The 14,607-nt window shown below is 40.8% G+C and overlaps 1 protein-coding gene across 1 annotated transcript; it reads left to right on the forward strand.

Annotated features, from left to right (window-relative positions):
* Nucleotides 1–6,666: 6,666 nt before the first annotated feature.
* Nucleotides 6,667–14,582, forward strand: LOC125503696 (pumilio homolog 1-like; the record flags this gene model as incomplete). The annotated part of the gene is given in 7 exon segments (XM_048664425.1): nucleotides 6,667–6,834; nucleotides 6,894–7,061; nucleotides 10,795–11,116; nucleotides 12,041–12,181; nucleotides 13,274–13,464; nucleotides 13,688–13,917; nucleotides 13,976–14,582. Coding segments are annotated over 5 exon segments (1,041 nt in total). The 3' UTR covers nucleotides 14,241–14,582.
* Nucleotides 14,583–14,607: the final 25 nt, after the last annotated feature.

The following is a 14,607-nucleotide window of genomic DNA, read 5'->3' on the forward strand; positions in this document are numbered from 1 at the left end:
GCATGTTTTTCTATGCTAAACTTAACCAGGATAAAATCCTACAAAATCTACTTCTTGTATGCTGAGGCCTGGCGGCTTTGCACATTGTGGATCAACTGTTTAAGAAATTCTGCATGCCGCGTAACTTCAACTCAAATTCGGTTTAATTGCCAAGTTGCAACTGCGAGCTTTCAGTCAGGCAAATAACATGCAAGCTGAGTTTGTAAGGCGGAAGCTCCTGCGAGCTTTAACCGAACTGAGCCGACGTCATGAATAGGGGTCTTAATCGTTCTCCATTACGTGCTTCGTTTTCATTACCCGGTGGGAAAAAATCGCTTTTAGTCGGCCTTTTCGCCTTTTCCGGTCGATTGGCTTGGCAAAGAAGCAAAGATTCGCATTGGACAGGCGTGTGCCCGTAAAGTAGATCGCCTAACGGGACTGAATTGTCGAAAAATCCGTTAGTGTCCGTTCTCAGGTCGCTCACTTCCCAGCTAAGTGATGACGATTACGTAAATGGACTTTGCGTGTCTTTTTCCCTTTGCAAAACGCAAGTTAATGCTTGTTGCTGTGTATTTATCGGTTGTACTCCTTGCTTTTGAAAGACATTTATTGGCTCAACCATTTCAGTGGAAGTTCGAGATTGCCATTAATTATTTAAGGTAGACAATATGGTTTCTTAGTGGGGCAACCTCGACAGAACCACTGAAGGAATTTTTCCGGGGGCGACAAGGTCAGCCGCTTTGGCCATACATATGGGTAATACCCGCTGACATCGATATGTATGCTTACGCTCACTGAAGATAGAAAAATCTTCTAACGAACATTGAAAAAAAAACGTTCTTCTTGCTGGGTTCTTTGATTAAAGTCCAATTAAACATAATAATCATCGGATTCATTGAATGGGTTTCACGTACGCACGCCTTTGCTAACGGTAAATGTCTTCGCAGCCGACTTGGAGGTCGCTGACTTGGCAGTGTTAAATCGTGATTTTTTGTTTTCCCCTGGCCGGTTGGTTCTTCATGTTTAATTGTACAACAACAGTACTTCCATCGAAGTGGAACACGCCGTGTCCTCAAGGTGTGATGGTTTTGCCAGCGATTTTTGAATTCATCTTCAATCATTAACATTGCGGACGATTATGAATAGTTCTATTTGGATTAAGCGAAGATTGGCCTTCTTCAGGTGGAGAACTGTGAAGATTCGGTGTCGCAGCTTGTTGTATTTTGTCAATATTAAACGTTCTTTGCAGTTAAGGGTACTGGTGTTTTTGAAATCAATTTCGCAGTTTTAAAAATTGGGACTCTTGAGCTTTACGCTTTATTAATCATTTGCAATACTCCAAAAGGCAGTTTCTTGATTTTGTACATTCAATTGTTGGTGGCTCTTTAAAAAAATGGTTAAAGAACATAGTTCTAAGGCTCTGATCACGCTTTTTATCGATGAAGAAGCTTCCAAGAAGCTCAAAAAACATTTTGGTTTTTTTCATTTTCTGCGCTGGAACGTTTTACTGCCGTCGTTTTTATTCCTTTTTACAGACAATTACTTGCATCCAGAAAGAATCGATTGTGTGCCATTTAAAATGCGTAATTTAAGTTTGTTTCCATTTGGCGTAGTAGAAATTTCAATCGATTAAACCCATTTTCCAGCATTAAAATGCCAATTATTTGCCCGAATCGAAGAAATTACTTTTCTCGAGATAACTGCTCGAAATGAGGATAAAAAATTCAGATTTATGCACTTATTTTAATTAATGTCTCGATTGGAATATTTAGTTTGCGCATTAGTTAGCTGGTCATTTGGAACGGCTTACAGCTGGAACTTTCGATTTGGATAAATATGATCAATCTTTAGATTAAATTATATAGTTTGCAAGTGTTTCTTCCTGGGCCAACGAAAGCTGAAAACGTGCCTGTCTGTTCGCCCAATAATCAAAGTTATTATCTTCGATATTCGCGTTGTCATTTCCATTTCACTCGTGCTCACAGCCACTTCTTCTCCATGATAATGGAAATGCACGAGGGTCTGATGCGGTGACAGCGTGGAAATGGAGCCAGCAAAACGCATTATGCTTGCACATACACACTTGTCAGAAAGCGAGCAAGTTTACCTAGACGTTTGCGGGTTTGTTCATAATTGTTTGCGCTCGTAAAACGGTTGTCCATGTCGGAAATCCCAGTTTTAACATGGAGCAAGCATGATAGCTTTAATCCTACAGCTTATTCCCATTATTATTGTGTCTGGATTCATTCTGCCAGTCGTAAAACAGCCGCAGTTCACGGGCAGAGAAAAATGCGATTAATGCAAGCAATAAAAGTAAATAAAACTTTCTTGTTGGCAATTAAGCAATGTAATTGATCGTTAATTAAAATGAGTTGCTAAAAAATCCAGGCGCTGGATCGAAACCCATTAACAAGCCCTAGAATAAGCTAAACTGCGAACGGAATATTGTGGATTTCCCAGCTTTTCAGCCAGCCAAACCTCGATTTTACAGGCATTTTTCACTGGTGACACATGCATGTTAACTGATGACTCGATTCATGGCGCTGAGCCTTCCTTCATCGAGTCAACTGGTCGAATTCTAGAAGTAATGCGACAAAAGTGCGAAAAGTCATTGTCCCCGACACACTTCGGTTGATTTACACATATTGATTATCAAGGAGGATTACACCTTTTTATTGCTATTTAACCTGCGAAGCTCCATTGACCGATGAGTAGTAATTTGGAAAGTCAAAAGCGCAGCTCAACACAGTTTCACCCAGGCCTGCGCCAGCTGGATGGAGTTGAACAAAAATGACAAAATCGCCAGCAAAAATGCTTTGAATGACCCAATTACTATGGCCGAATGTTTTGGAAACCTGGGCCGGCGGCCGTTGATTAATTTTGAAACGCAACTCATAATTAGAACTCGGTAACGAGGCAAAATAATGCAGTTTTTTGCCGCTCAATCGATACGCTTCTTTGGCCAGCAAAACGCGTTGGAAAATATATCGATTAGATTTTTTAGGCGGGGGGAATATGCTCGATTTTCAGCCCTCAAGCGAGTTAATTATTATCACTGAACAACAGGCTCTATCGGCAGCTTATCGACCCGACGAAGGCTGGATGGAGAGCTGGTGAAGTTATTTTATTCTGGGTTTTTTCAAAAAAACGTGTCAGCACAGAAAACACGGTTTACTGATTAATCAAGCCAATAAGTGAATTGACTTTGAAAATGCTTCCTATTGAGCTAGGCCTGGGCAATTCAGTGATTTTTTAACTGAGTTACCACTCATTAACCGATGAGTTATAACTGGTTAACTCAGAGAGCGGCTACAACTCAACAGCGCATCTCAACACAGTGTTACCCTGGCAAGTCCTAATCGAAAAAGTATTTAGATTGATGGCGTGCAGAGTTGCCCCACCCAGCGCATAATGGCGTAAATTTTTGGGTGTGTGTTGGACGATTACGGTTAATTTGCCCCTGGCGTTGGTGATGGACAATTAATGCTCGATATGCATGTTTTCATTAGTCCAGTCGCTTACTACCAAAAAATCTGCAAGTGTGTCAATACGAGACGCCCAAGTCGCCTTAACTAAATTAGTAAAGTTCAACTGCGGCCCACCCGGAGGGGAAAACCCAGTTTTAATGAGTAGTACTTAGACAAAACTGTAGAGCTGCGATGGCTTCATTGTTCGGAGGATGAATGGGCCCATTCTTATCTGACGAGGAAGCGCAACTTCAAAGATACCTCGTTTCGGAATATTTTATTTTTGCCTCTACAGCGTTCAGATTTATGTTCCCGGCCGGGGAAAACGATCGGGCGGCCACCATGAAGGATCGTTCCAACTAACGTGGGAACGTGCCTCCACGTTAGCGAGGCTGAGCCTCACTTAATTGCCAGTCATTGGAGTTGCGGATCAATTAGGGAAAAGACAAAATGTCTTTGAAATCACTCGGGAGAAGTCATTTTGTTTTATTTATTTATGGAAATGGTATTCACTCACGCGCTTTTAAACTGCAGTTGTTTGGGTTGCCAGAACTAAGCTGAGCAATTTTTAGTTAAAACGGTAATAAACCACTTTGTCCAGGTAAAAGTAGCTTCCGGCAATGTTTTACTGGTCGAATTTAGATGCGATGGGAATTCATTATGCCTAGCAAGAAAGGAAACGTTTTCGCGATAAATCATGCTCGATTAAATTCCCAACCCTCTGGAAGACGTCATGCTTTCGAAATGCCTCCTGGGATCACAATTTTGCTATTTATGGCGGCATCAAATTGCAATTAAGTTCACAATCTTCGCGAAATACACCACTTTTCGTTACTTTTTAGTGCTTTGAAAGCTTTTTGGCATGATTGCTGTAGATTTCTTGCAGTGTTTGAACGTCGTTCATATAATTTCTAATACTTTCATTATGTTAATGGACGCAACTGTTGAAACCCAATTTCCATTCGACATTGTAATTGGAAACAATTAAGTCCGAAGTCTTGATTATGCATTTAAACGACCGATTATCCCACTGCGTTACGACACCTTCCGACATTGTTTCAGCCAACAATTATGCAGAGTAATGAAATTTCAGCGGGTGATCGTTCCTTCCTAATCAACAGTGTAAGAAATGGTCTTGTTTCGTTTGAAAAGGCTGCGCTTTGCGCGCTTTTTGGGTAATGTTGTCTGGAAATGAACAAGTTAGTAGTGCGGTCGTTTGTTTCTTCAGTTAATGGGAAAACCGGATGTTTCAAGAAGAGATGGCCGTTTTGAGCCGTTTGTTTGATCTTGAAACTTGTGGTGTTGAGATCCAGAAAACGTTCATTTTTGTCCAACCAGGAGCATCTCGAATTTCGCATAATTTTGCATTTCTTCATTTGCCACCCTGTAGAACACTTATCTGAGTAATTTTACCACAACAGGGACGAACAGAACACAAATGGTGCTGAATAATGGTTCAAACAGAAGCCCACTCGCTTGAAGCAATGAGAATTTATCCAGTTCCAAAGTTTGGGCAAAAATCTCAGAACTGATGAATTTTTCAAGTCACATTAACTCTGACAAAAACATGTAACATAACTTGAAAAGGTTAAAGTCTTCTTAAAAACACACAAGAGACAGAACCAGGAAAAACCCTTGGACAAACTAGTTTTTTTCTTCTAAAAAACTCGCTTTTTTGTGCTTTGAAGCCGGCGGAAATCATTTTCCAGATTTCCTTCTGACGTGTTCATTCTGCCAATTAGTTGTGATAATTTTCTTGTGGCTATTAATTTATTATTTTTTACTTTGTTTCCAATTACTCCAGTTATTCTGTTATATTATATTCAACTACGCGTAAAAATAAAGTTCGTCCCCATGTGGTGGGAATAGTTTGTTGCGATATTTATCGATATTTTATATATATTATATTTATTTTTTTTTGTGCAATAGCACAAATGCACCCATTAGAGAGTTATAAAAGTCCCGAGTTTATTATTAGCGTTAAACGTAGTTTCTACTAAACTTAAAAGCTTCAACCAGCCATAAACTTCCCGTAACTGGAGCGTGCAATTAGGTGTTCGATGGAGTCGTTTAGATACTGATGCTTGATTATATATAATAAAAAACTACAATATGCCACTTCGAGGCCTGCGCTTCTGTTGAAGAATCATGTTTTGCAAACCGATAGTGGCATACAACTAGTGGAGTAGTTTTTTCTGCAAACATCTATTTACCGTACAGCTCGTCTATGCAACCTACTTAGCCACATCACACTAACATACTTTCCTTCTAAAGTATGCGATGTGAAATGCCCACATACTGATTTTAATAAGAACGTAAGAGTAAATGGCGCTATTAATTTGATTGTTTGAAGATTCAATTAATTACTGATGTTCCGAATTTGCGTTTTAAGTCCACAGTTTCAAGAGTTTTTTAGAAAGTTTGAAAAACTATTGAATGATGGGCTGTAATGGATAAAGTCGCGAAGATGTAATACGTAAAAGAAGCATTTCGTTTTCCGCCCATCAATCAATGTAATTCCGTTCTTGGCGAAACGGAAGCAAATTGTCAATACCGAAACTAGTTTTTTTCTTCTTAACGCGGACTGCAGGAATTAATTGAAGATGCCGAATCCGGCCCAAGTCGATAGAATGCAATTATTTAACTTATTTTTCATTGCAAGTCACTTGATGAATTACAAATGGACAATTGCATTGTCGGTTATGGATAATTGAATTATTAAGAGAGCTTAGTGTGATTGAAGGGCTGAAGGCCTGACAAACTTCAACTAGCAATAGCCGGTTCTTGACAAACACTTATGATCCGCATGCCTAAACTCACTTTTTTCGGTGCCTGTTTTAACTATGAGTTTTCGTTCCAAGCGCCCCGATGTGAACGAAATATTTAGGCAAAGCATACAAAGAAGATAAAGTTAGCCGACTGAAAAGTGGGCCCTTTCCAAACTGATAAAATAAATTCGATTTGGGTCGTTCGCTATGATAACATCTTCGTATAAAGCAGTCGGTTGGAACAAATATTTTACTCCCCCGGCTGATTCTGCAACTTTACACAACTGAATATCCCATAAATGGAAAGCGCTTTCGCGCGAAACTCTCATCGCAATTGGCGCAATGTGATTTCGTGCTCTATCTCAGCTTCAGAATAAACAGCTAGTTGCGCTCTTCCATGATTAGATGGCATCTGTATTTTAGTGAAACTGAACCGTTCGTTTTCTTTACAGCAGCTGTTCAGATCGCAGCAATCGCAAGCAGCTACTCCAGGTGCAGCTGCTCAGCTGCAGCTCTTGCAACAACAGCAGCAACAGCAGTATCTGGCGGCGGCTCAGCAGCAGCAAGCTGCAGCCGCTGCTTTTACACAGCAAGGACCTTACGTCCTAAATGCGCAACAAGTAAGTACTTGAGTGGTTGTCCATGGGGCAGATGGTAAAGCGCCCATTTTCCTGTGCAGGAACCATACCTGATCACCACAGGAGTGCCCGCCCAGTATTACGGAGTAGCGCCTTGGGTTTATCCGGCTCCTCCTGCTAGTCTCGCAGCTCTTCAGCAAGGAGCCAGCAATGGAGCCAGACGACCTCTTACCCCAAATGGAACCAATGAAGCTCAACAACAAGTGCAGGTGTGTAAGGTGTTTTGTAAGGCGCATAGTGAAGTTGATTTGTACAAAAATGTTGCCGGTTTTTTGCTACAGCTAAATCCCAATAAGATATGTACAGAAGTTCCTAATTTTCTTCTTTGCAATCTTAACATTTATGACCGATGCTCCCATAAACGTTTTTTTTGCGCTTTTCATTCACAAAATCACAATTCGGAGAGATTTTCAATAACTCCGAGCTGGAATATCCGATTCTATAATGGAATGGCCTGATGGAAAGCAGTTGCGATCTTTTATCGGCTAATATACTCGAACCTTAACTTGTAATCAGGGAAAATGTTCAAAACTAGTGTTATTTGAGATTTCATATCAGAAATTACGACTGTGAAACCGGAAAAATCTAATTTGTTCGGAAAACTTTGCTTTTTGAGTCACTTGAAAACGGTTTAAACCAGAACTACTAAAAAATTCGTACTAGAACAGGTATATAATCTTGTAATAATCTAATAATCTTGTAATACTCAAAACGATTTTTATGGTTTTTTGCCTGTTCAAAATGCGCCCGCGGATGGGCGTATTTCGCCATATCCATTAAAAATATTAATACATTTACTGAAATAAAACAGCACTTAAATATATAACCATCGGCTGTTATCAGTGTAATAATTCATTGTTTCGATTTTAATCCATATTTAATACCGGCAAATTAAAATTTGCTGCAATAGCAGCTTTATAATAAATATTAAATCCGTAGCCGCGTCAATTGCTATTGCCGAGCATTTGAATAATCGAATGCAGTTTTATTGAAAATCTGCTCGTTTTTTTTCACTTGGATTTTCACCTGCACATATTGCAAACTTTTTAATGCGTTGGCAAGCTATCATCACTCTTATTACTGTCTATAAAACCCAACTTCGAGCATTGCGATTCGTTGCGGAAAGCCTTAAAAGTGAAGGGTGTTTTAATGGTTTCGAAAGGGCTGTTTTAATAGGTTTTTCTAATTGCGCATTGGAAAGAGCTTTCGTCCATTATAAGATCGCGTTTATCTTCTTGGCAACAGTTTGTTTTAATAACACGATTTAGTCCTGAAAATCCGTGTTTTGCCGCTTGATCTTCCCAAATATTACATTTCCTGAGAGTCATAAATTTATTTATTATTTAAATTATCTCAAGGTGCTGCTGTATTGCAACTGTCTACTCAAGTCGAGACCATATAGAAAACTTTTATCAGAAGTCGAAAGCACATTCAATTATGCCATTGCCAGTAGTGTCTTTTGTTGATTAAAAACCGTGATAAAATTCGTAAAATTCTTCAGAAGTGCTGGGTTTAGGCCTGGATCACACTGTGTTGAATTGCGCTTTTGAGTTGCTGCCGCTCTCTGACTTGATAAGTTGATAACTCGTTTGTTAAAGCCGATTAAAGCATTACAAAACCCGAGACCCGATCAACCAATTTAGATTTATCAAAAGAGATAGACTTTCGAGGCCATTCCTTGAAACTAATGGATTTTTCGGGATTTTAGGCCATCATTGGGTAGAATTGCTGGTTGACGTTTCGCAAGCACGAGTGGCTTGCATCTTCAGAAGTGGTTTGCTTGAACAGTGTAAGCAATTCTACCCAACGATGGCCTAAAAACCCGTAAAACCCATTAGTTTCAAGAAATGGCCTTGAAAGTCTATCTCTTGATTTTCGAAGACGATTCGACGCGATTCGCTTTTGGGCAAAACTGTAACTCGCAACTTAAACACTGTTGGGGCAGTTTGGCGACGGCCGTCTCAATCGCAGGGCACTCCCCTATAGCTGTCCTTGTCAGTGCACTTGAACGGTGCAATAAACAGAGCGCGGAATGTTTAGCGCTCCCTCTGCGTCTCTTACAGTATAAACTATGCCTGTTCTTCTCTGTCACATTGCATTTACGCGCAACAGTTTGGAAAAGGAAACGCCAAACTGCCCCAGATTAATAAAAAAAATCAGTTTTTGAAAAATCGGCGTGTATAGTGAACTACGGTGGTCTCATAAAATGGACGAAACTCCACTCTATGAGATCCGTGAGGTCGATTTCCTTGACGGATAGAGTTGTTTGAACGTGCTTTAAAAAATAACCTTGCAAAATAGAGAAATAAACTCGTAAATAGAAAAAACTCCACTCGTTAAACGGTGAAAGTTTGCCTTTTATGACCGGTTTGGGCTAAATTTGACAATTTTTCGAAGAAGATCCGTAAAAAGCTTAGAAATTATGGAGTCCGACTTAAAAAAAATTGTGCAAAGAGACAAGTAGAAGTGGAAGGTTGCTTTGACATTATTAAATTAAAGAATCTCCACTCTCTGATTCTTCAAAGGGCGATTTTCGGTACTAGTTTGGCCTAATTTTGACAATTTTTTTGGCTGCTGCTTTTTACATTCTTCAATAGAGTAAACTTCAGTCCATAATTGCGCAAAGTTTGACTTCGCGGCAGGTTTCGGACAATTTTCAGAAAAAGATTCGACAAAAGTGCATGCACAAGAAAAACTGTAACTTAAATTTCAGAAAATCACGGTAGAGGCGCAAGCCTGTTTTTAGCACCTTTAAATAGAGAAAAGCCCACTCTACGATTCCTCTAAATTTGAATCTCGTGGCAGGTTTGGCCAAATTTTAACAATTTTTAAAAGACAATTCGTCGAAAGTCGTTTTTGGGCAAGACAAACTGTAACTCGCAACTTAAACACTGTTGGGGAAGTTTGGCGACGGCCGTCTCAATCGCAAGGCACTCCCCTATAGCCGTCCTTGTCAGTGCACTTGAACGGTGCAATAAACAGAGCGCGGAATGTTTAGCGCTCCCTCTGCGTTACGTACAGTACAAACTATGCCTGTTCTTGTCTGTCACATTGCATTTACGCGCAACAGTTTGGAAAGGGCAATGACAAACTGCCCCAGGTTATTCAAGTTTTTTAAGTTTTTTGAAATATCGGTGTGTACGGTGGATTTTAATTAAACTCGCTGTGCATTTTGCAAGCCACTCGTGCTTGCGAAACGTCAAGAAACAATACGACGGCCTAAAAACCCGAAAAACCCATTAGTTTCAATTTAGATTTGTCTGAGCATTTTGGGTGGCGTGCTTTGACTCCGATTCTTGGTAAATGTCCGTTTCAATTTACTTGTTAATGAGCCACTTAACATTGTTCTGAACATGTGCTATCAGCATGGCGTCGTAAAAGATAAATGCACTGTATGGTTAAATGAACCCTCAAGAATTTGCAATTTTCATCCACCGTGGCCTGGGTTACTCCGTGAATTTTTCGGAGTTGGCGCAGTGCTGCGCAAATGGCTTGGGGCGCCAACCCAACGCACCGGCGCCGTAACTCAGTTCAGTTGCTGGGAAAATGTTGATGACTTCTTTTTACTTTTTTTAGATCTATTTTAGAGGCCATTTATTAATAATGCTCGAGTTTTAGTAAAAGTTTCACTGAAAATGCTGAGAATCTGAATGTATTTTGCGTGAAAAAGCAAATTTCGAATCCTTCGTGATGATAACCCATTAACGGATGAGTTATAGCTCGTGAACTCAGAGAGCGGCAGCAACTCAATAGCGCAGCCCAACACGGTGTTACCCCAAGCTATCGTGTATATTTGGTTCATTGTATTATACCTAGATTTTCGAATTTAATTATGTATAGATCGAGTCTATCTATGGAAGTAGCTAGTTAAGTACCTGATGTGTTTGATAACCCTATTGTACATTATTCTGTAAATACCTAATGGGCACTGTTTTCTTGCAGCAGGGCGTACCGACGGGCGGTTACATTGTCCCCGCTGCTGCATATTATGAGCAGGGCGGCGGCCCCATTTTGGTGGCACAGGGACCAGCCGCTGCAGCCGCTGCTGCAATGCGGAACGGCCACGGCGCGCCCATGCGCCTGGTCAGTCCGGCGGCGCCCGTTCTGGTACCGCCTGGCGGAGCACCGGGGCGAACCGCCCAGAGCGCAGCAGCGGCCGCTGGCTTGTACGGAGCCGCCGCAGGCGCACAAAGTCTCTATGGGGCGGCAGCCGCTGCGGCTGCTGCAGGCGTCAGCACCTCCGTGAACGGAACCACACTCGGAGGTTAGTATTTATGGAAATTTTGTAGATTTGCTGCGCCTGAGTTAATTGAATTAAGCTGACCGAGCGCGTTTGAGTGTTGCGCTGCCGTTTTTAAATATTCAAATGTTTCTCTTCGCGATAAAAAGCCAAACAAAACATGGGCCGCTCTTCATAATCCCTCAGGCGTACATTTTTATGTTTTTCCAATAACGCTCCCGTGAAATATTCATATTCAAATGCAATTCAGTTCGATTTAATCCGGTCAGTTGTAACAAAACAGCGTGGCTGATGTTTCACAAAGTATAAGTTTATTTTCTTTGTTGGCCCACGCACTAGTTGGCGTTCGGAAATATCACAGGAGGCAGCTAACATTGTTTCAACGCAATGTTCTTTCTAAACAGGATGTTTTCTTGCGCCAAACTAAGCTGTTCATTGCGGTTACAGTAGATTAGAAGCCAATTGCTGGTCATCTTGGACCACTTTTGTCGTCCAAATCACCTAATCGGTTCGCATTATGGGGATAAAAATCGTTTAATCCCAACTCTTAACGATGCTGCAATGTAAATAATTGATTCGAAACGACAATTATTGGCTCTAAACATTGTGATTTTGGGTTCTATTGGTGTCGTAAATTAGACTTGTATTTCGACTTGTGTATAAAACTGTACGTTTTGTAAAGTGTTCAATGTTTGTACAAATAAGCCTGGCTTGATCCGGGTGATGAATGGTTCAATAATTTTCCCTACTTTGTCGTGAATTCGAATCGTGTTTGTGCTTGCCGCATATGTTGCGAATTGCCACTGCTAAACTGGTGTTGGACACACTAATATTTACATATATTGGAACAAACATGAATCAATCATCATTCATATGTAACAGTAACAATGCGTAAAATGTTCATTTCTCACGTTTCACCGCTAACCCAAACTAACCATTGCTGTGCAGGGGTGGCTCAGGGCGTGGCCGGTTCAGGACTGTTCCCTGGCCTTCCGCCTTCAGCTGCAACATTTGGAGGTTCTTCGCAATTGGGTGCAATTGGTTCATCCGCGCAACAGCAACAACAGGCCACGTCGCAACTCCATTCAGGTAAACCGCACTCGCTTAATTTGTTCGCTTGCTTTCATGATGGTTCATTGGTTGGGATTGTGCGTAACAATTGTTTAGTGTTGCTTTACTAACATGTAGCATAAGGGAACTGTGGAGGCTCGAATGTGCTTTAGGTAATAATTAGATTGTAGTTAGCAGGTGTGCTGTATGGTTTGGTAGAGGCATGCAGGTCGATAATTTATGTGACGACGTGAAATTGTATGAGCTGGAAAGAAATTTTGTTTGCCGTTTGAAACGTGGCAAATGCGCCATAGCGCCCTAGATAACTAAGGACCTTTTACGGACCTAAAGGCCAAGTGCGCTTTGGGGAATTGCCTGGGTTATATTTGGCGGTGTAAAACTTATGACACTTTGAGAACATTTTCATTTTTTTTATAAAGTCGACCCAACTGTGTTTTTATAAAGCGTTTGGAAGGAATAATATGGAAGGAATCGTCGGCTAAAGGTCGTAAACGTTCAAAAAACGCTTAAAATCCTTATTGTAACCTAGAGAATGCCTGCAACATTTTTGCGCCAACTGCGTTTGAATGAGCAAGTTTGAAATCGGTTTTATCGCACGATTTAATTTCATTCTCAAAGCCACAAACGGATCGTCACCGAAACAAAGTTCGCTTTCGGAAACTAGTTTAGCTTGCGCGAAATATTTTATCGCCACTTGCCACATTGTTTTACTGCCAATTTTGGCCGCTCTTTTACGGTCTGCGACTTTATCACCGTTCATACAAGGGCGATCCAAGGGGGGGGGNCATTCAATTCTCTATCCAACGATGCCAAAACGAATTATCTGCCTCGAATGGTTCTTGAGAAACTTCGAAAAAAGCAGCGTCATGTTCAAGTGGATTTTGCAACTCAAAAAAAAACACGCAAATTGAAAACTTCTTAAATTCAAGCATTTTTTGAGAAAACTGCCAACATTTCCCAACCATGGTTCACTTTCTAAAAAGGTCATTAAGTAAAAGGTATTTGCTGCAGAACGCACGTTGCACAACTTACCAGCGTATGATACACATTTAGTTTGTTTTTTGTTGCTTTTGTAAGGTCTTTTGCTTAGACGCGTTTCTTTTATTTCAGGCTTGGGCTTGAATACCGCAACCACAGGCAGAAGAGACTCCTTTGACAGAAACACGTCGGCCTTTTCGCCTTCATTGGATTATCGGCAGAAATGGACGTCGTACAATATTGGCAGCAGCCCGAGTCCATTAGCGGGCAGTCTTACGCCACCTCCAGCCCCTTTGCAATTAGGGGGTCTGGTGAATTCACGAGTACGTACACCCTGAGTGGTTTCACACCCCTATTATATATATGATATACATATAATTTAATAATAAATAAATCAAGGAGAGGCTGCTGTTTATGCACAAAGTTTGCCCCAGAATCATAACATTTACAGTTCAAATTGCGATGTTTTTCTTTGCAAACTCTCGAAAATAATGTTTGTCTTCATTCACCAGTGAAGTTATCTAATCTTTTTGGTTTTTCTCAAAGTTGACCACTTTCCAGGTGTTGTCTGCCGCACCTGGAGCGGAAGCAAAATATCGAAATTCTGTCGCTGCCGGACTGAACGCAACCACAATGTTCGGCTCTACCAACTCGTTGTTCGCGAAGATGAATTCATCGTTAACCGCTGTTCCTGCTGCTATGGATAAGACGCCTCAAGGCAGGTCGCGCCTGTTGGAAGATTTCCGAAACAATCGCTACCCCAATCTTCAACTAAGGTAGTTTTCCGCAGTTTTTTCACCGAATCGTTTGGATCAACATGTGTGATTTTTTCAGGGATCTAGCGAATCACATAGTCGAGTTCTCGCAAGATCAGCATGGATCGCGATTTATACAACAAAAGCTGGAACGCGCCTCAGCCCCGGAGAAGCAGATGGTTTTCAATGAAATCCTCTCAGCCGCCTACAACCTGATGACCGACGTTTTCGGAAATTACGTTATTCAGAAGTTTTTCGAGTTCGGCTCGAGTGATCAGAAAACCACGTTGGCGCAAAAAGTAAGTACCAAACCCCATACGGATTCTGGACAGTCTTTCTTCTGACGCTCAGTTGTTGAAGAATTGCATAAACTAAAGTCGCAAGTGAAAGCGAATTACGCTTTTTATTGTCTTGAGTCACATACGAAGTGGCGGATCTTCATTGCAAATGTTCGCATTTATATACCCGGTCGCTTTTAACCTAGAGTACCTAGAATTAAACGATTGATACAGAAATTATAAGGTTATTTCTTGATTACTTTATAAAATAAAATTTCAATTTAATCCACAAATCGATAGAATTATCTTGCTTATAAATTCTGTTTATCTTTCTTTCACCATTCCTTTGGTGCAAAATTTTAAATGCCAAATTGCGAATTGCAGCAAAAACAATTTTAACAATTCGATATCTTCAAAACGGTTAAATTCAAGC

Source organism: Dendroctonus ponderosae, unplaced genomic scaffold (assembly GCF_020466585.1).
Source record: "Dendroctonus ponderosae isolate FM_Combo_2020 unplaced genomic scaffold, Dpon_F_20191213v2 Dpon_F_20191213_239, whole genome shotgun sequence".
Lineage (NCBI taxonomy): Eukaryota > Metazoa > Arthropoda > Insecta > Coleoptera > Curculionidae > Dendroctonus > Dendroctonus ponderosae.